At 41.0% G+C, this 22,277-nt stretch overlaps 1 protein-coding gene across 11 annotated transcripts in view; it reads right to left on the bottom strand.

Moving 5' to 3' along the window:
• The window catches only part of FOXN3 (forkhead box N3), a 211,903-nt gene that overhangs the window by 16,926 nt on the left and 172,700 nt on the right, over positions 1-22,277 (bottom strand). For 7 of the 11 annotated variants that reach the window (XM_037394595.1, XM_037394594.1, XM_037394593.1 and 4 more), the window contains 2 exons: positions 11,568-11,633; positions 515-623 (listed from right to left, as the gene is read on the bottom strand). In XM_037394595.1, the coding sequence (XP_037250492.1) occupies positions 515-623; positions 11,568-11,633 (175 nt within the window). The remainder of the gene's footprint in view (positions 1-514; positions 624-11,567; positions 11,634-22,277) is intronic. The other 4 variants (XM_037394597.1, XM_037394601.1, XM_037394603.1 and 1 more) reach the window with 2 other exon arrangements.

Below are 22,277 nucleotides of genomic sequence, written 5' to 3'. Positions count from 1 at the left end.
GTATCTTCAAATAACATTTTACCCTTGAATGTTTTGGTTGAACCTTGAAATAGAAACTGTAGTGAAAGAAACTGCCTCACAAAGACCCAGGTTAATAACAAAATGACAACTATATTTTTAGCTATCTTTTAGAATTTGCTTTAATCTTATTGACAATCTTCTCACTAGTATTTTATCCAGGAAAAGGTCTTTATGAAGAGGGAGGGAGAGAAAAAAGCACTTGCACTTAGAAAAACAGGTCCCTGTAGGAGGTTCTCACGATACAGTGTCTCCAGTTTGCTAGTGAAAATAAAAACCCTGCTTTTTACAAACCAGTGTGCAACAGACAGCTATACCATGACTATCTTGCAATGAATGATAACCCAAGAATTTTAGGTAGCAGTTTTATTTCAGAATACTTCAGAAGTATTAGCAAGCAGCAAAGTATCTGTTGAGTCGAGCTTCCATACACTTTTACATTCTCTGCAAAACACTGATCTATTTCATAAAAGATCCCGCAATGAGCCACTCTTACCTTACTGCAACAGCCATGCTTCCTATAGGGCTGATTGGCAATGGCCTGGCTCCAGGAAATATCCCTCTACTCAGAACTCGAGCTCCATTTTGTATCACTCCCGGAGGAACTAAAAAAAAACAAACCCAAAACCAGAACATTTTTGGCTTTGAAAGGATAAGTTAGAAAAATGTAGGAGCAAAATGTGGAACATAAGCTTTTCAATTAATTGAGAAAATATTAGAGAAGCTTGTGTAGTACACTGCTTACCTTTAACATCTCAGCCTCAACCCTTGTGAATGCCATGCTATTTCCAATGCTATTTTCATGACAAAAAATTTCAGAGCAACCAATGACAACATGGCCTGTAGAAGCCACTGCCTGACCCAGTTACTGCAGATCATTCCTTGAACAACCACATGGCTTTTGTTTTGTCATTGATGTTCTGCTAGGAATGCATGTGCTTATTAGAGTTAAAACCAGCTATAAGCATAGATGTAAGTTTCATCTACAGTAAGAAAAAATGACCCTTTACAGATAAACAGAATATAAGCACTTCACTGGAAGAACACAGGTCATAGCTTCTTATCATCCCAGCTTACTTTCTGAGCAACAATCTCTTGGCCTCTGTCTCCTGCAAAATAAAATATTAACTACAAATGTGGGTTTACCAGGACGGGAAAGAGGCGAGGCTAAAAAGGCATTAGCTCCATACCACTAATTAGCCCCTCTCTCTTGCCATCAATGGCCTCTGTCACCCAGCCTGACAACAGTCACGTGCTCAAGCACACAGCTGGGTCATGGCCAAGCCCCCCCCCCCCCCCCCCCCCCCCCCCAACCAACACGCGGCGCATGGATGCCACTGACACCGAACTGCGTCAGCACCAGCCACTGCAGATGGGAGATTTCACTGGGGCCTTTTAAATTGGCTGTGCATCAAGAACTACAGCTCTGGCCAACAAGATTTCAACCTACAACCAAGTACTTCTTTTTTCTCTAGGCATGTTTCTGTGCACTGCTCAGCCTATGGCAGCCACCCCCCAGCTGAAGGAATAGCAGAAGCAGCACTTCCAAGGCGCCACCAAAGGAAGTGTCTGTCCTTAGCAGATCCTCGGCATTTTCCTCCTCCACTGTGGGATGCAGGACTGCTGACCACAGCTCTTATCCTAGGCACTTACCAGTGACTTCTGTGTAATGCCATTTGTTTGCACAGGTTTTATGTCCCTTCAGGTTGGAACAGTTACCTCCAACAGCCTCAAGTGGACCTTGCTGCTTTAATGTCCACAGCTAGCCAGTTCGTTCGCTTTTTCTTGATTTTAAGTCATCATTCATACCATAACTTCCCCTGATGGGGAATGTCCACAAGGAGAATGATGATCATTACTCTGGATGTATTATTCTTAAACATACAGATGTTATGTAAATACGTATAAGATAAATGTAAACCATATCACCTTATGAACACCTACAGACTTTCATTTTTTAAACAAATTATGGGGAGCCTAGAAAAAACATTCAGCCTAAGAATCAACACATACACTTCACATGCCCAACTTCAAATGCTCACACCTAAAAATACTAGTGTATTCTGAGGCAGAGAAATATAGGCTCCAAAGTACATTATTACTAAGATGCTGAGGTACATTTCAACTTCCTGTCAAAACCAAGCCAGATCCACACCTCCCTCCCTGTTATCCTGATACTCACCTTGCTTCACTCCGGACCACGCAGATTAGTTCTGGGGAAATAATCTTCTTTCTCCTGCCAGTGAGAGCACATCCCCCCTGAATCAAATCCTGCCACTGCTTTATACCCACCCTTGCTTTTGAGCCCCTCTGAAGAATAGGTCATTTATATTTAGGTGCTTAAGTACAGCCTCAAATGGCTAAAATTACAGAACCTACTCTATAACAACTAGGGTCAGCTTTCAATGACCAAAATAATTTAAAAATTGCGTATTGCTATTTATACTTCCCTACTTTGTGCACTTTTTCCTCTAGTGCCAGCTTATGAGAAATCAATCAAATCTGCTTCACTCAGGGGACATTATCAGGCTTTCAATGCTCCAATGTTTGGGTTTGTAGATACTGCAGAGGAATGTTATCTTGCTATAAACTCCAAGATCTGAACTTCTTACTGTATTTGTCTCAAGAGCATGACCTTAAGATGGCCAAAATATCAGTGTCTTGAAAAGAAAAGCAGTCTGCTCAAGGATATTGTTAATCTAAAATGCACAGAACACAGGAAAATTTGAAGCAACAGCTAAGCCTGCTAAATAACAAAATATTGATAAAAATCCTTGATTTCCAATAGACGTGTTTTTTCCAACAGGCTTACAAGAGGGACAGATTTTGTACTGCACTGCACAGTACAGTACCTTTACATTTACAAAGTCCTGTTAAACGAAATGAACGAGTTTTGACCAAGGAAAATCCAGGAATTTTCACTTTAGTCTGATACAAACCCTAGCATTTTATATGGAAATATTTATGCATACACACAGAGCCACATGTCAGTTAGCTACGGATGTTGCCTAAATATATGCATATAAAACTTCAAAGCAAACACAATGAAAGTTCTACTGCAAAAAGAGAGCAAGAGGCTCCCTGACATCCAAACTCTTCTTTCCATGGTTACCTAATTATCCTGGTCTGTTGGCAGAGTTAGCTGATGCTCATCTTACCCTTTCTCCTCTCCTCTCTTTCTGCCTTATTGACAACTCCCATTGCTGCTTTGAAAAATCCTGTTCGCTTCCCTGTAACTCTTCTAAAAATACTGTCTCACGTCTTTCCTCCTTTACCTTCTCCCAGCTTCCTTTTATCCTGCACTCCTGTATATAAAATACACTGCCAAGTCTCATAGCTTAGACTTTTTATACATTGACATTCCCACTTGAACCCACCCTTCATCTTCCTTGACTCTGCAGGATCATAAGTCATGGTGTGCTACTCAGGGAACACTGTCTTCAAAAGCTTCACATTCCACCCCTCTCTCCCTGCCCCTGCTCTTCCCTTCAGGAATTAGTAACTGTTTAGAAAACAAAAACAACAGAAAAAGTGGAAGTTTGCTGCCTTCTGAAAATACCCTCTAAGAGAGAACTTGGTACCCACTCCTGCCTATGAAATTCGCTTCCATTATGTTTGGTCTGTTCAGCATGCCACCAGTCATTTCAAGGCTTCAATAGGAATATTCGTGCCAGAAGCTGCCTTAACTATGATTCTTGTGATTCTTACTTTTCTCTGAAGTTCATCACAACTCTGTATATTGAAATCACCACCCAGAATTCAATAACTATTCCAGCTTGCAACAGCACTGTTATTGCTGCTGATCTTTATTTTTGTTTCCCCAAACTCTCTGAATTATGATGCAGCATTACCGTGGCATCTCTAGTTAAGTTATGCAGACAGAAACCCAGAAAGGTTGTATTCAAGAGATCAACTGAAGGAGGACACTAGATGATTCTTTCCTTTCAGTGAACATCTGGAACCACAATGAAACACCCCCCGCCCCCCAACTTGCTGGTAAATTAGCTTCTGTAGCATTCTAAACCTAAAATAAAAAGCAGGATCAAATTAATTATTCAATGGTAGAAGGTATTAATTTCTAGTTATTCACTTAACTAGTGTGCCACTGTAAGACCGACCTCTATTGCTCATGCATCTCCAGAGCATTTAAAGCATCAATACCCATCCTTTCCAAAATGACAGTAATTGTTTTTAAAAAAATAATAATCTATGTATATAAACTGCTAACACATTGTCCCTGGTACCCCAGACACTTTCCCTGCCCTTCTGCAGGCTGTATGAAGATGGCTATTTATTATCCAAGGTATTACTTGCACATGTTGGTATTTTTGAAGGGTTGTGAATTATTTACCGGAAAATACGTGGTGCTTTTATTCCACAGATACTTTTATGCCTTACAAGCTTTAATTATGTTTCAAAACCATACTTTGAGGTGAGGTATTTATATTTTAGATTGAAGATTCAAGGTGTGGAGGTAAGATAATTTACTATAAGCCATATCATCGATCAGTGCCAGTCTCGACTAACACCTTACAGTCCAGACTCCTCTTTTGTAATACTTCTTTAACCAATGGTAGAGGCAGGTCACATGGTTCCCAATTCCTAGGCAGAAGTGTGAAATGTAATTTACACCTTTCCTGTGCAAGTGCCAAGCGATGTTTATGTCTGAGAGACTCTGCTCAAGAAAACAATGCAAAAAGATCTGTGCATCTCTTTGATACAGGTCTCCTCTTCCACAAAATGTTCCTAGTGAAACACAAAGAGTCTGAAACAACAAAAATCATCATTCACCTTTCAGCTTTCATCGCTGCATTCTGCTTGCGGGAAGCTTAAACCTAGGCAATAGTTCTACCAGAGTACAGTTAAACAGCGGACAGAGAATCTGCTCCTAATTTGCTGCAGGAACAAGCAAATGATTTTTGCCTGTTATGCTGCTCTGGTAGAATACCACAACCTGAGTAGGATCTGCTGGCATGTCAAGTCTTCACCAGCTAGCTGTGGAGAGAAGTGATGCATCCAATATAAAATATCAAAACTGCACCTCTCAAATTCTCCAAGGGGGAAAATAACCTGTCTCTTGTAGCCACTTTCACATTACAGTTTAACAGACAATGAAGTGAATGCCATGTAGAACATACCATAATCTGAATCCATCAAAACACTACATTCAGATAGTCTTAAAAAGATCCAGCAGAAGTCCTCGAAAATCCAGTTCTTTTGTAGCCCATACTCAGCCTCTGGAGGTGGAAAATTAAGTCGAAGGCTACATGATCACTCCACTGCCAGTGCACAGCTGTTTTAATTCAGAGCATTGTCTTGTGTGCACATCAGCCGAGTAGAATATCCCAAACTATGGACTTCATTCATCACTTCACTCGACAGATTGCATCCAGAATCTCTCACTTGCAAGTGTGTGTGCATGTGAAGCAAAACTCCCGCATCCAGCTGAGCTAACAACCTCTTCCCAAGACTTTCACAACAATTAAACCCATATTAGACTGGGTCCTTCCCTAAGGATTTGCCTAACACACAGTTTGGCAAAGCTGACATGGAAAAGGAGGAAATACTTAATGGGTAGTCAGACACACTGACACCCCAACAGTTCACTAAACAAGGAAACCAACTTCGTGGTTTAATGTTGGCATATAGAAGTTAAATGGAATTATCAGTGCTGAGAGTAATTTGTTGTAAGTCGAGGAAATTAAAAAGAAAGGGGTAACAAACATACATGTTCTTTATGTCATCTGGGAAACAAGCATACGCTTCATTAAGCTGTCTAGCTCAAGGTCCCCAATATTTAGACTAGTACAGAAGACTGAATAGTATTTATTCAAAATGAACTTTGAAAAAATTACAGTATGAAGGTATCCTGTAGGGACAGACTGGTTCTCTGCCTCTTGCATCTTTATGTGGCACATGCATTTATCCCAGGGTTCTCTTCCTCGACCTGTCCCTTGTAGCACAGAAGAAATCAATATAGACAAGAGGTACTGAATTTCTGCTAATATCTATCAGATTCAGCTTTTTTCTGCCAATCCCTCTTCCAGGATGGTGTTTAGCAGAACACTTCATCTCAGGCCACAAGAACTGAAAACAGGAAAATAATGTATAATTGATGGGACATCAGAAGTTGCCAAAAGCAAATGTTATCTGCCAAATCTGTAACTTTATTCACTCCAGCTCTCTTATCCCAGGCATAAATTTGATGCCATCTGCCTAACTTCTTCTGTTTTATTGCTCAAGGACAATTTTAGAGCTTTTAAGTTCCATAGTCTGTAGTGCTAGGAAACTGCAAATCAAAGCTGCATCCAACAAGCTGTTGACTCCTAACAAAAATCTGAGGTGGAGGGAGAGAACTATATCCTGATAATCCTATCGCACTCACACCTTGTCTAAGGACTTTTAATAAAAATAATTCAATCTTCCGAGATATTTTTTGTCGAAATAGGAAAACACAGCTAGAAATTCTTCATTTTGGTGATGCTGGAACTGCCCAACAGCAAACTAAGCCATGCTGCTAAATCAAAATACAAAACATTTTACTGTCAATGATTATAATTTTCTGATATAAAAAGTTAGGCTGGAGCTGTCTAATAAGTTACAGTAACTTGTCCACAAGAACATTACAGTTTTAAAGTTTCAACTACAATAAAAACATCCCAAGAAAACAGCATGTTCTATTTGATCCTATTTGGAGAATTTTTGTCTGTTATTAAGGCAATGTTATACAAATCTTTTGTCTTGATTCTGTAAATATCTTCCATGTGGAATGGAATCCACTTGCATTAGCTTAAAAAGAAAACTTGATCGGGCTACAATTTTAGAAGTATAGAGGTACAGTATTAGTAAGTCTCTTTAGGGAATTTACCTCTCCCACCAAATTTAAAATACATGTATCTATTCTGAGTTTTATATGCTTTGAGACAAAGTTTAATAAAATTTCCAAACCAGAGAGACACTGATGGCACCCTTGGAAAGCCTGCTTTTTAAGAAGCACCCAGCAAACCTCCATGCTCATATCTTCACAAACATCTTTATCACAGCGCTTCTGTCTCCTGCAAAGACCCACCCACAAAACCAGTGTTTCCAAGTCTCCTGAAGGCCACCACTTTCCATCTAACCCGGGTGAGTAGTGGTGAGCAGTACTGAAAACAGAAGATAGATGTTCAGAGCTGAGAGGATTCTCGGTTTCCTGGTTTCTACCCAAACCCCTTCTGCAAGCACTATTTATAGCTGTTTGCAGTATTATGCTTCAGCTTGAGCAATGTTCTTACATTTATCTGTGTGCAATTCCCATACTGTATAGCAACGGGCAAAGGACTACTCATGAATTGGCAGCTATGTCCAATATCACTGAGTGAAGAGCTTCTTGAGTTAGATCAAGATTTCCAGTGTAATCTCTCTGACCACAGCACTGTTTCCCTGGCAGTAACAGCAACGCACTACGCACACTCGCTTCTTACTGGCCTTCCTGAAGAGCAAATGGTTCCGAGTTGGGAATGACCTCTCCAGTTAAGACGGTATTGCTACTGAAAATGCTTACAGCGACTTGAATGTCAGGAAGTCCAAAGACACTGCAAACCCACCAAAACCAACCTCCATTTTATTCACAGCAAAACACAATGGTTTGGCAAGGCTAAATGGCATGCCCAGGACACTGGAGTGACAGCTAGTAACAATTACTTTCAAGACATTGGAAAGAACTGAAGTACTGAAAATCTTAATGATTGTATGAAACTAACCCATGGGCTTCACTGAGATAATAGGAATGACTTGTAAATGGAGCTTTACCATTTGTTCACCGTCTCCTTTTCCTTTGTCCTCTCTGTGAATTAAGATTCCCATCAGGGAAAACAGGCCCAGAAATTTGATGCAACTTGCCCAAGATGGCCCAGCAAGTACCCTTTGAACCCTGCAGGTCAAAATACAGTTTTCAAGTAATGTATTTTGGAATTAATATTCATGTACTGGCTACTAATAAAATCCAAAGTATTTGTAACTTGTGATAGCTGCTACTGAAGAAAGCAGGGGTTTCAGTTGCTGTTTCTTTTTAAACATAATCAAATCATACAAAAATTGATGAAATACAAGGACTTTCATAAACTGAAGCAAATAAAGTATTGGAACTATATTCCTACACGCCCTTTCTTGGCATATCACAGTATCTTTCATGCTTTATTATTGGTGCCAGGTAGACTGTATGTTTCAGTAGTCTCACACCAAGCTGGCTACTTTGAAATTCTGCCTTTAGTTACAATCTAGAAATATCTGGTCTGTGAAAATACTACAAAGTGTTAATATTTTAGAAATTGATTTTGTATGTCAAAATCGCAACTATAATTGCATTATTTCCAACCTTTAGTGACACTGCGAGCAATCAATTTTGTATGCTTATGAAGTAAAAACCCCACAAACACAAAATAAACCTAATAACAGAGGTTTACTCTTTTTTTTTTTTTTTTTTTTGTGTGTCATGAAAACTAAATCATGGTGTGATTAGGGTAAATAGTAAGCAATGTTTCTGCCAGCTCAGACACCATTTTAAGATTTCACATAAAAGCAAAAGCTGATTTTAGAATTCACGTGTGGTTGTTAGCAGTGTTTCACTCGTGTATGGAATTTTAAAGGGTCATTTAAAACCGTAAAGCTAATTAATTAATCTGTTACAAAGGAGGAATAGCTTACTCTGGATTTTTCTAACACCACTGAGATGGGATTCCTTTCTGAAAGACTATATTGAAAGAATAAATTTTAAGATGACTTTGAATGATGGCTGTAGCTAACTTCATTTTAAAGATGCTTTTAGCACCCACATTGCCTAAACAAGCATGGATTTTTATCTTGCTCGAAAGGTAGCTTTTATTCCAAGACGATGCCTTCAAAGTCAAAAGCCAACACATGTAACCGTCCACACAAACATGAATCCAGACCGTCATATGAATCTACTTTGTAGGTACCCATGTTTCACAATGATGGTTAAATGTTTGTAGGACAGGCAAAGGCCTTAATGGACCGGGGTTTTAAACTTTCTGATTTGTCAAGTTGTTATACCGTGAAATGACACCTGGGTTCTGCCTCCATCGGACCATCTTTGTTGTGGAAGTAACTGGCACATTGGGAGTCAGACTCTCAGACCAAAAGGATGTTTTCACCCTTTAACACGCATTAACACCTGTGGCCAAACTGTATACTATGTCCCTCCCTCTTCAAATCTTGTCTTCAAAAGATGAGGAATTTTGCAGTCCTGATAGCTTGAGCACATGTATGACATCACAGTCTGATATGACAAACAGAACTCTAAATCTTCAAGGGGTCAAACAGTACCAGCATGCTCGCCGCCCTGATCATTCGCAGTCCACGACAGTCACTGACTGCCACAAACACAGAGAACAAACTGTAAGATTCTAGATGATGCTCAGCATTGCAATGAGATTTTTGCAGCCCAATTGCCTTTTATTTGAGAACTAATTTAAAATGTGAATTTTCATGCAAGTGTTTCTTAATGTGCAGCAGTAATTAATTTGCTCTAAGTTGTCTAAGACGTTGTTAATGCAGTATGTAAGTGAGACCCAACTGCAATTAAGAGGACAGGCTGATTTACTTCCTCAGGTATCCATTTACACACACACAAAAACATTTCTCCTTTGTAATTTAGAGGACCTCTGAAGTTACAATAAAAACTTCTGCCCTTTCCTCCTGGCACCAGCCAATTCTACCCAATGTTTGGAAGGATTCATGAACTTCTGAGCAGACCCTGCATTTCAGTTTAAAGGCACATTGGAAAGCCTCGTTACTTACAGACATCAAGGAGGGAGCCATGTGAGCGAGGAGCCATCTTTCTGCTTTCATCTCCTTCTCACTTATGACCTCCTGATGCAACAGCCCATTGGGAAAGTGACATGAGGGCAGAGATATGCCAAACACATAGAAAGCTAGAATTTTCTTCCTCAGAGCGACCTCTACAAACTAATACAGCTATGATCTCTATGAAATGATAGCGCCCAACTCCACTTCCGTGCAAACACCTGCAATGCTGACAAACACACACATGCGATGAAATTCTACAGTATGTTTAGTATATGCAGCTTACTATGGATCTCTTCCCTTTCTTGTCTGTAGTCTTCTCCTGCTCTCCCGTTCCTCCAGGAGTTCAGATTAATTCTGTTTTCCCTGTCCTCTTTTGTGCACATACTGCTTTATGTCTCCTCTCTCTCACATAGCCTTTTACCCCTTCATTCCCATCCTACCCCAACTTTTTTTTCTTTTCTCTGCCCCACAAATCTGACTTCTTCACATTTCTGAACCTTTGAAAATCTCCCATTTTATTCTTCCCAGTAAGCCCAACATCACCTCCTCTCCTCAATAAAATCTTTCCCTTTTCCTACTTACACATAACAGGGATTGCTCACCATTTTACTGCGCACAGTCCATGAGGGCTGTTTAGGAGGACAAGGACCACCCTTCCCTCTTTCCAGAATGGACAGTGTCTCGGTACATCGCGCTCCTCCCCAAGAGGAGCTTCTCAAGAGGTATTTCTCTGGCAGGGTCACAAAGCAGGCTGACAATAGCTTTCCTCGGCTGCACAGGAAATGCTTTGATGTTAACTGAGTCTCTTCCCCAGGCAGAGTATCGAAGTGCAAATCAAGACTTCCCTTGGAATTTGGATTTGGTTGCCCAAGCTAGAACAATAGCAGTGATGCTAGACAGGCTGCATAATGGCTTCTATTTTAACTTCTGCTTTCATTTTTCAGAGCTGCCTGTCACTTGGCATTACTACCGTGCTTGCTGACCAGGGATATGTTTGTTTTCTTGTACTCCCTGCTTTTGTGCAGCTGTGTTCCTCTATGGATTCCTCTAATATCTTGACTGCAAGCTCTGTGGGGCAGGACGATTCCTGCACCGTTTGCACAACTTAGTACAGTGGGGGCCAGAGCCCCTTCAGTGGTCTGTTAATACACAGCATCACACCGCCAGGTCTGGTCACAGCACAAGGAGGACAGTACTGGCAGGAAATGAGACCTTTCCTTGCTCCCTGGGGCCGGCCCACTGCCTTGTATCAGACACAGCAAAAAAGCAAAGCAGGCAGGCTGTGTGCAAGGAAGGAGCTGAAACAGTGCCCAAGTGAATGAAAAGCATCCAGATGGCTGTGGTAACTCATACGATGGGAGTAAAATCAAAACAAAACGAAAACAAAACCATATGCCATGTACCCTTCGTTCTCTTGCTCTCCCTGCCTTTCTCCTGGCTGTTGCCCCAGGTCTTTCTATCAGTATGGATAATAGAAATTACTCATTTATGTTTATGTCATGAATAACAATAACCCCTCTTTCACATTAGAGATCACGGATTACTATTATTCATGTAACAAAGAATGTAATATGAACCACAAAATTATACTCATGTAAGGGTCAAGGAAGTGTAAGGGTCTACAAGGGAAGTTATATTTCTTCATTAAATCCTTCTTTTTATCTGGTACGCTGTATACTTATAAAAAAGAATATTATCTTTACATGTCTATGTTGCTATATGCTATAGAAATATCTACTCACAACCTGCTTGTATCTCAGGGGGAGTATTCAAAAGCATCATGGCAGTGGCAGCATCAATGTCAGGATCTGGAAAAATCAACCAATAAATACATTATTTACAACTGGGCTAATCTTCTTGCCCCCGTTGCTAAACTATAGGTTCAACCAAATCTCTGCAGTGAAAACGTTTAAGAGTTCATTATTCAGAGGGCTTGTTGATCACACATTGAATTTACCCCCAAACTTGCACATGGTCCCATTGCTACTATTAAGGAGAGTGCAATGATGAATGTCACTAAACCACAGTCATGTGTGCATGATACCTTTGCTGTTAGCCTCATGAATTTGCTGTTTAATTCTGTGGAGAGCATTTAGATTTCATTACAAAGGATCTGTGAAAGCAGGTGCAACATCACAATTTGGAAGCAACACACAGGGATGAGCTGACAGTAGAGTGCGAAAGCGTAAGGAACACCTACACCTGAGCAAGTACAGAAGATGACACTTGGTCATTTTGATTTGTCGATGAAGATTTCAGCAACGTTTGAGAAAGTGTTGGAAGCCAAACTGCTACAGTTAAGGGGGGGATGGGAAGAAGCCAGCATTTCATTGAAGCACCAACTTATTTGCATCCTCACCCATTGTCACTTTAACATAAGCAAAAAATCATCGTCTGGCCGCTGTTATTAAATTGGTTTCTGAATCCATCATGAACAATCAGATGACAGATGGTAAGTTACAGAGACAGAACAAAATATGATCCTTTTATAACTATATTCACTTGCTTCACACAGCAGCTCGGCTGCTATGGAAATGTAGGTAGCTATGACAACAGTAAACAACCCCACAACGGACACTGAATAAGCTGAAAAGAACATCTGCCCCAGCAAAGCGTCCCAGCTGCCCTGGGGCACAACTTGCTAATCGTGCAGCGATGCTGTGTGACAGAGAAAGCCGCCTATGCCATGTCCAGATAAATGAAGTGTGCAATTGAAGCAGACATAAAAATGCACACCCTGGCCGACTGCTGCCTCTGCACTGCTAAACTGAATGACTAATGAGTATGCATTTGTTGTTTGGGTTGGTTTTTTTTCAGCTTGTCAGTATTTATACTAAATTACATACCAAAAAATTCAATTTACTACTAATAGCTTCATGGCACTTTATTTTGGCTATTATGTCAGAAAATTACTTCTCACTGTTAACCGTACCTTTATACATTTCAAATCTATTTATAGTTATGTGACATGGTATAAAGCCCTGCAATTTATTAACAATGCAAATGATGTAGAGAGGATTTCACTATCTGCTCAGCAAAACAGAAATTCACTTGACCAGTTAAGGATAAAAAAGGGATTTTTATTAGTTTAAGTATGTACTACTTTTCTGTGAATAGCTGGAAACACACTTCTAATGGCTGCTCTATTATTTAATTGCTGAAACAGTAAGCAAAGCAACAGTGTAGTGGGTGTAAAGCTTAAGTTGAAGCAGCAGCAGACTAAATTAGTATAAAAGGTGCCCACATACTAGAAAGCAGGTGCCTGTCTGTCTGCTGGACAGGTCAGCATATCCTTTTCCAAGAGCCACCAGAAGACTACTGAGAAAAGCAGCTTTACCAATTTATATTAATCTTCCAAGTCTGAAGATACATCAAAAGCAGTATTCCTGCTGCAAGCATCTATGCTGAAAGTGCCATTTCCAAACAGCTTCACTCCTGACCACGTGCTGTGTTGCAGGACTGGGTCCGCAGACCAGACAGCCCACACGGCAAGAGTTTCCCCTTAGTTAAACTCAAGAAGCATAATCTATCTAACATTAAAAAGCAAGACAAAAAGCAAAGAAGCCTGAGAAATAAAGCCAAACCAAATCAGAATTTGTCCATCTCCTTCATACCATAAAATCAGAAGATTGTTAGAACTTGAATTTACTGTGTAACTCATACAGCCAACTTCAGCATTTATCAGCTGTTCCTAAATTTTGTTTTCTTGTTTTACTTTAGATAGGTCCCACCATTGGGTAATATTGTAGCACAATGATAATTTTGCTGCAAGAATAAAAGGACACAACCATAAAAAACACTTTTCCTGCTGACTGCGGGTTTTGTTCGTGTAACAAACTTTGTGCTTCGAGATAAAATTGATGCAAGTAGTTTTACCTTGAAAGGTGCATTCTCAGCCTTTGGACCACTAATGGTACAACCATGTTTCTTTAATGACTTCACGACACAAACATGGGCTGCTTACAACACATGACTGCATCCACAGCAGCTGTTTTCCAAAGCACAACCATGATTCAAGCCCATCCACACCTGCTGTGGTGTCTAGCTTGGTTTCTGTTGGTATATTCTTGAAAAAAACAAGAGCGCTATTCCATAATGCCTTGGCAGAGGTAAGAGGGCTTAGGGACACGCACCCAGGGTGGCGTCAGTAGGATCCAGGACAATGTGCTTTCAGTTGTTCTTCCGCAGAGAGAAAAGGAAAAGCAGGGACTGGTTGCAGAAGGAAGACAAGAGCCGAGGGCCAGAAGTCAGAGACCACGCAAAGAGGTCCAGAAGCAATGCCTGAGGGCAAATTGAAAAGCCAGTTCATTCTTGCGCAGCATTCATGCTCACAATTTGGAGGTGTTCTCCTGAGAAAGATGTCAAGAAGAAGAGCTGGAAAGTAGTCATGAGGAAGAGCACTGAAGGCAGGTGAACGAATGGTGCCTTTGTTTGGACTGGCATTTCCTGCTTAGACCCTGGTACCCACCAGTGCCCCCACGCTGATGGCCCCTGCCCCACAGCTGGCATCCTTCTGAAGTCTCTTCCATGCGGATCCTCTCACTTGTAGCCGTAAGGGCTGGCCTTGCATGGCAGCCCGACCAGGCTGGTAACTGGATCCTCTCCCTTCAACCTGCCTGTCTGCATTTTTGAAGCTGTGGATTTCATAACTGAGATCTCTGCCCTACCTCAAGTGTGTGATGAACACAAAGACTCCTGAAGTTATTAACAGTAGGTGGTTAGTGAGTAATGATTGCAGGAACATCTTTCCCTAGGAAACACGGTTAAAAATAACTACATACAAAATTTCGGAATTTAGAAAATCAAGTATTTAAATGAATGCATTCAGATTTCTTTTTGCTAATTAAAGTGGTGAACTGACTGCATACACAAACTGTGTGTTCATTTTTCGCTAGCGGAAAGCAGAAGATGCCCAGCTTTCCCAGTGAAAGAGGAAAGTAAGGATCAACAAGGAAAAGGAAGGCTTGCGGGTGTTATACAAAGAAGGAAGAGTATATCAAAATCTGAAACGGGCAACATTGGAGAGTGACGAAAGCGATAAAAGTTTCCAGCAGCCACAGCTCTCCCTAACAAACAGCTGCTGTCTATACACTCAGTGCTTTACGCTACTCTGAAGTTTCAGCGCTTGGTCCCTCATCCTCCAAGTGTCCTTCATAGGGTATCAGAAAGGACCTGGAAGAAACCTCAAGCACCTACATGAATTCACCACGCAGTTCAAAGCCATCAAAGGGCAGGAACTCCACCACAGCTGCAGTACCTCCCCTTGCAGTGGGAGCCTACTGTTATTTTTGCCAGCACTGCTTTCGAAGTCAAAACTTCTTTTGACAAAGATAACACCAAGGAAGGGTAAGTCCCAAACCTCATGGCAGGCCTGTTTGCTGCACTTCAGATTCAAGCCCCTATTCAGCAAAGTGTTCAAAAGTGAACACCAAATCGGTAAACAGCAGCCAGTTCTTTCACTGAGGAACTAACCCACAATTTATCAGTTTGTGGAATTAGGATCTAGTGCATATTCTCAAGATGTGTTTAAGCTGAACTTCACTCTGCACATTACCCATATAGATCTGAATCTGTCCTGCGAAGTGGTGAAATAGCAGGCATGAAACATTTTGACATGAGATTACATACAAACATTCAGCAATGCAGAGGATAACCCCTGGGTAGCAGACTGTTAATTCTAGAATTGACAAAAAGTAATTAAAAACAAACCTGAGAAAGCTGTATGTGACAGCTGTCCTTTTATTATTTTGTGATCTCTGATCTGAGTTAATTTCATAAAAAAGGAAGTGTTTTACAATAGTTTGTATTATTTTGATATTTTTGTTTCTATTTTTGATCTGATTTCACTGAATGCTTCAAATCCATCCCCTTCCAACGAAATCGTAATCAAAATTTGGATAACACAGTCCCTCTGGATTTTGCTAGAGGGTATTTAATTTTACAGCCATACTATACAGTTTTAAAGAAAATGGCAGTTGAAGCAGTTCATAGCATCCATAGCCTGAATTTTCTAGCACAGATGCCTAGAGAGAGGCACCTAAGATGCATATTTAGGTACTACTAAAATGTTACTGCCAACTGATGTAAAAAATATAGTCAGTAAATAAACCGCACCATCTGTACACTACAACCATTGCCATGTTACCTCATCAGGAAGGAATTTATAAGATCTTCTTTTAATTTAAAGTTACTACATCTAAAACAGAACTATTTTTGTAAAGAATTTCACTTCATCATTCAGTATGCTAGTTTTCATCCCCTTCTACTTCTGCCTCAGCATCCTCCACTGCTTTTTTCCATTCAAATGCTCTGCTCTAGCTGGAATACGTAAAACACTGCCACAGTACTCAGAAGACAGAAGTCCAGTTTATTCCTTTTCCACAAGATCAGTCGTCTTACGCCCTGCCTCGATTCCTAGCACAGCCCACTCCTACACATCTTTTGTGAGTTGTTTCTTCAATATTTTCAGTTTTCAGCAGCAGGAAGAAGTTGCAAAAGCAACAGTGTCTTCCGCCTTTTATCTTTGGGCTTACTAAACTGCAACAGAGCAAACAGCAGCTTGCCCCTATTTAACTTGTCTGTTAATAGATGTGCTTCTTCCCTTCCCACATCATGATGGTTAACCTTGGTATGAGTCAGGTTAGGTCAGATACAGAGCATAATTAATAGAGTGAAGGCTTTTCCACCCCCTTTTTTCCCCCCCTGTATTTAATTTATTTTGCCTGATGACAGAATAAGAACATAGCTGTTAAAATAAAACTGCAACGTGCAAGATAGAAAGAAATACCTGAAGAGAACTGTAAGTACTGTAACTCTGTCAAACTCCTTGGTGTAGGATGCCACTGAGTCCTCTTCTGAAATATTTAAATAAGGTTGAGAAGAGCTCTTAAAATAAACAGAGTAGTTGTGGAAGCGTATGGTAAGCCAATAGGATTCAGAACCAAGATCTTGGGAAGAAACAAGAAATTGTATTCATACTTCAACAACAGTGCACGAAAGACCAAGAGTGAGAATTTTGGAAGCGACATAATAGAGGCCAGGAGGAAGCAATTTCACTAACAATACAAAACTGGTCTGGCAGTGACAGTGGTTCTCCCACTCCTTTGAAAGGATCTAATATGAGACACAGAAGAAGAAAGGTACGGGTCTAAATGAACCAATAGTTTTTCCTGTTTTGTAAATTCATTTCCAGCATTGCCAAGTAAGCTACGGCACAAATTATTCTGAGAGGTCTAATTTTAAAAAACATAGAACATTTGTAAAAGAAACCTTCTTCCTGCTCCTCTATTTTGTTAAATTTGTACCATCATGAAGCTACATACAATCTCCATTCTCTAATGATACCATTTTATCAGCTGAAAAACTGCATGAACAGTTATGAAATACATTCTTGTTAGAAGTATTAGCTTTAATAAAAAGAACAGTAGGAGAAAGAGTTACAGAAGGTCTTGCACATGCACAAACTGAAAGAGGTTCATCTATCATTTGGAAAGCTGTATGAAACCAAAACATGTCATCCTAACTTTTCATCTCAGTAGTAAAGATTAAGATCAATTAACTGTTGAAAGACTCACACCACCAATACATATTTTACCGGTGCAAGATAAAAATCTTCTAAGAGACAGCTGACTAAAGAGAGATGAGATATACGTCTTACATGTAAAAATGGCATATTATAATACACTCTCTCCCAAGAACAGGGCAGAGACCCTTGCTTTGGTTTTGTTCATGTTTGAAATATTTTTCATTCTGGTGTACATTACTGGCAAGCTCAATTTTCAGTGCTGAAGGATGTGAAAATAAAATTTACCCATCACACAAGTAACAGTAAAGTCTTTCTTGAGTCCATCCAGCCTGTGCAGCTTGTAATACTGAACAGAAAACAGCATCACCTGGAGAAAGCACTAGCCAGTGAGCCTAGCGCAGAAGAGAAACAATGTGCTGTTCCATCATGTACTTACCTAATCTGTGATCAGGAATTTCAACCATCTTCTTAACTGACTGCTGCAGCCTCAGCTTCTACAGTGGAAGATGGGATTATGAGGGCTGTAATTCCTTGCAGCCTTACAGGTTGCACACACATTTTTTTGACCAAAGGATAAACACACACACAAACACACATGCTCTTTGTCCCCAGTTATGCAGATGTGTGTTATCTCTAACTGGAACATTAAGGTCATCATGGCTCAAGCCTTCATAATGTCCCTGCTGCTAACAATAGGTTTTTCTTCCAGCAAAGCAGGAGGATGGCTGGCAGGAGGAAGCCCTCTACAAAACTCTGACAATTTAAGACCAAATAAGCCATACCTCATTGTCCCACACGAGTGTTTGTTGTAAGTACTCATTTCCTTCTCATGCTATTTCAAAACACATTCATGTCCACCAGACCTTGAGAACCGAGTATATCTTTCAGTCCAGCAAGCACAAGACATGCCAACTGAAAAAGAACAGATGTATCTCGCATAGGCCAAGTGACCCTTGGGAAAACCCTCCATTCTCTCCACCACTGGTTCTGCAGGAAAAGGTGGCTCTTGGGTACTTTCACTGCAAGATGAGTCTTCAGGAGGGCTTCACCCAAACATCCCAGTTAGTGGAACCACCATGGCACAAGCCACAGCATGAACACCGCAAGGGAAGGCCAGGGGAGGCAAACATAAATTCCATAATGGTTTCAGGATCCAGAGAGCAAAAGGGAAAATGCCAGCTAAATATGAAAACACCACCGAGGAAGGTATTTCAGGGATTTGAAAGAAAAAATTGCTACTAATGGTGAAGAAAAGAGGTGAGGCATGTGACACCATCAGTGAAAAGACTGTATATCATCTAACTAGGGAGCCAGATGCAGTCTAAAACCAAAAACAAGAGCAGAAAAGGTGAACAAAAAACCCAGCAGCGAAAATAGCTGTGTGCTAATAACGCAGGCAGACTGACATAATAAAAGAGGCACTCAAGGCACTAGTGTTATTATAGGAAAAATCACAAACAGGGTGGAACAGCAATTATTATTGAAACAGGTGTCAAAAGGTCTGTGCTTTTTAAGGAAAAGAAATATGGGTTTTATATGGTAAGATGCTGTCATGCAATAATGGAACAGCAGACTCTGGAAATAGAAGAGAACAGAAAATGTTTGGAAATGTTACAGAAAGATGGTCAAAGACGACTTCTAAGAGGAAGACGCTGGGTCTGCTCTTGACTTCCTGCACCAGACAGGGATCGACATAGAGCTCTTCATCATTAAAGAAATGGGAATTACTTTAACGTGGGAGTCTAACTTCATAGTACAGACTGGAGAACAAATGCTATTAGCCATGGTAAGGCCAGGCAGTTATTCCTGGATGTGACAGCTAACAAGTTTTTTATCCACATTGCTGAATGAACAAGAATAGATTCTTTTCTGCTCTTTATCTTAAGTAATGAGGATTACTTTGGAAGAGAGGAGCACAAAGCGATTCAGTAGGAACGATAACAGCAAGTCTAATTTTGTTTAAGATCTATTATTTCCAAAGAGCAAGTTTTGATGAACTAAGTGGTTCCTGTGGAACCTCTGGGAAACAGACTGGGCTGAGGAGCTCTAGACCTCAGCCTGGAGGAGTCTGCAGTTTCTGCAAGTCACTGCACAAAGAGCCTGCTCCAACTTGTATCCTGAGAAAAGTAGGAACGACTCATTCTTTGAAAAAAACCCAAAAAAAGCTAAAAACCCAAGCTGGACAACCGAACCAACACAGAAACAGACTTTAAGAAAAATAGTAACGCCATCATTACAATGAGGTGACCACGGGGGAAAAGCAAGGAAGAACTATTAACTTTAAAAACAGTTTCAGTACAGCAACATCAGCTGGACAAGACTAGTAACCAGAACACTTCTAGGCAATGGAGAAATGGTATTTTGGGAAAACTCTGCTAACAGGAGCTGGAACCAAATAAAAAGTTTGAATGTGGAGTTTTTGTAAGTATTTACACATTGTTACTGCTCTCAGTGTGACCCAGAGAAAAGGACTCTCCAGAAGCTGCCTCCCAGACTGCTCCTCTAGGGCAGGTAAGCCCTCTGCAAAACTCTGTGACAGAGAGGGAAAGAGCACAAAAACAGTCATGAAGAAACTCTGCCAGTGGAAACTTATTTGCATGGAGGCTCACCTGCATAAACCTGCAGAAGCACCGGTCTGACACTCCAGGACCAGACCTCATACGACGTCATGACAAAACTGACCTGCAAAAAGCTTATAGTCAGTGCTATGGATGCGCAGGACCCATGCCTACCAGCTTCCTGTGGGTGATGTGCTCCGAGCAGGATGCCTGAAGCCCAGTGGCTGTCTGCACTTGGAGAAAAGCAGCACAGAGCCGGAGCCTCATATCTGACAGTCAGTGCAGTCCAGAGGGTTGATGTAAGCCCAGAGCTGTCATACACAGCCAGCCTGAGCTCTGTGGCAGCAGCCTTAAGCATAAGCAAGACTCCTGGTATAATGAAAAGGAGTTGGACAGAGGCCAATCCAGGAGCACCTGGCCCATGGCACTATGAAGGAAAGCCAGCGAGCAAGCCACATGAGACCTGGCTTGCAAGTGGTCTCACCTCTCCCACTGCACTCCCACGCCTGCATATAAACTTCTGTTCAGACTCTTGCCTTCTCTCTTCTGCTCTTCTCTGCAGGACAGCAGAGCAGGTCCAGGCAGGAAGGTGCAGAAAGGTGCCAGCAGGCAGAGCCTCATATATGGGTGACTGGGAGAACCAGAGGGGAAGGATGGTGGCCCACAGCTTAGGGAGGTCTGCGCACAGGGTCTTCTCTGTGAACCTAAGGGGCTGTGACAACTGGCTGCGAGCCTAGCAGTTCCCACCCTGGTGTATGCTGTGCAGCCCTGGGTTCCAAGGCATGGATGCAGGCAGGACAGCTAGAATTGCCCCCAGAAGTAAGGTTAGAAAACCAGTGTAAGCATAGCCCGCTAGCAGGTACACAGGCAGGCGGGCAGGCATGCACTCTGCCAGGGTTACACTCCCTACCACACGGCCATGACTGCCAGCCCATGCTTGCCCTCCAGTTCTAGGTTACGTGTCTTTCCCCAGAGGGACAGTGGATAAACAAAAGTGTGTTATTGCTAATTCTTGAGTAAAGTCACACCTCAGAAAACAGAACACTTTTTGTTTGTAGAGTTAAGACCAACACATACACCAAGACAGGTGCATTATAAATGAAGAAAAGTCAAAGTCTGTACCATTTACTTCCCTTCTCCCTAAGACTGAGACCAACTTACAGTCACTAGTATGAATCAATCAATAAACAACTAAATCAAATTAATAGTTTTGAAAACCTATTATTAAACATATTGGGAAACCCTGCTGGGGCACCCGTTCCTCCCCTGCCAATCTTTTGCAACTGTATCCCCATTAAGGACAAACGGGACCTAGACACAAACTGACCCCAACAAATGGAAGCAGACTAAAGCCTGTTTTCCATCAGAGCACTGACAATCGTTATTTTGCATTGCTGCAAGCCAGCCCCAGCCTGTACATGGCGATGCTAAAGACTCGCCTGGGTCTGTGGATGACGGCTGAGCACTCTCCACAGGGAGTGATGTTCAACATGGCTGGAACAAGCTGTTCTCCTGCTTCTCAGAAGGAAATCAATGGAGGAAGACAGCCCCAGCAACACTGCCATCATCTGACAAAACCAGTTCCATTTTTCCTGCAATATTCTTTCTAAACTTCTTTAATTTTCAAATAAAGGAAATGACAAAGAGACAGGAATCTAGTGTTTAGAGCCTTTTAACTTCTTTTGCTGGAGAGCCTCCCAAGTGGGCTGAGAGATGAGATGCAGGCCAATGGTAAGGCAGTGTAAGAAGTAACATAATTTTTGAAGGATTATTGTAATGAAATATGAAAACAAAGATAGCCTTTGAAGATCTTGACAATCCCACTGCAGATGTCTACAGGATAACCAATGGAGTAACACAATTACTTTCTAATTAGAACAATGATATTCTGAGACCATATTGGCCTTTTTTAGTGAAAGCTCCTGCTGAAAGCAGCAGAGAACATAAGCTGCATGAACACTGAAAAGTCTTTAAGAGTGAAATTAGTCAGCCTTAGGTTAGGTTGGGGCTTTAACTTAGCTTAAATAGCATACATAACAATAGGATTTATTTAAAACAATTGCAATACTGTTTAGACTAAACATTACATCCTAGTTATTGGGTGTGTGTGTTTCTTTCTTCAATACTTCATAAAAGAGATTTTGTAGAAAATATGTTGTAAACCTGGGGGGGGGGGGGGGGGAACCTATCAAACTTGCTTTCACTTGAATTCTTCTTGAATTTGGTTGCGTATGCATCTCAGATCTTCCAGTAAACACTGTGCTAATGCAAAGATTTAGTACTGTCTCTGCTATTATAGTAGCAAACATGTAAGTAAAATACTGGCTTCACTGGAATTTTTTACTTAAACATTTCAAAAACAGAGAAAG

The sequence above is a fragment of the Falco rusticolus genome, chromosome 7 (genome assembly GCF_015220075.1).
Source record: "Falco rusticolus isolate bFalRus1 chromosome 7, bFalRus1.pri, whole genome shotgun sequence".
NCBI classification, from domain to species: Eukaryota; Metazoa; Chordata; class Aves; order Falconiformes; family Falconidae; genus Falco; species Falco rusticolus.
Note: the sequence above shows the minus strand (reverse complement) of the source record. Positions and strands in the feature narration are given on the sequence as shown.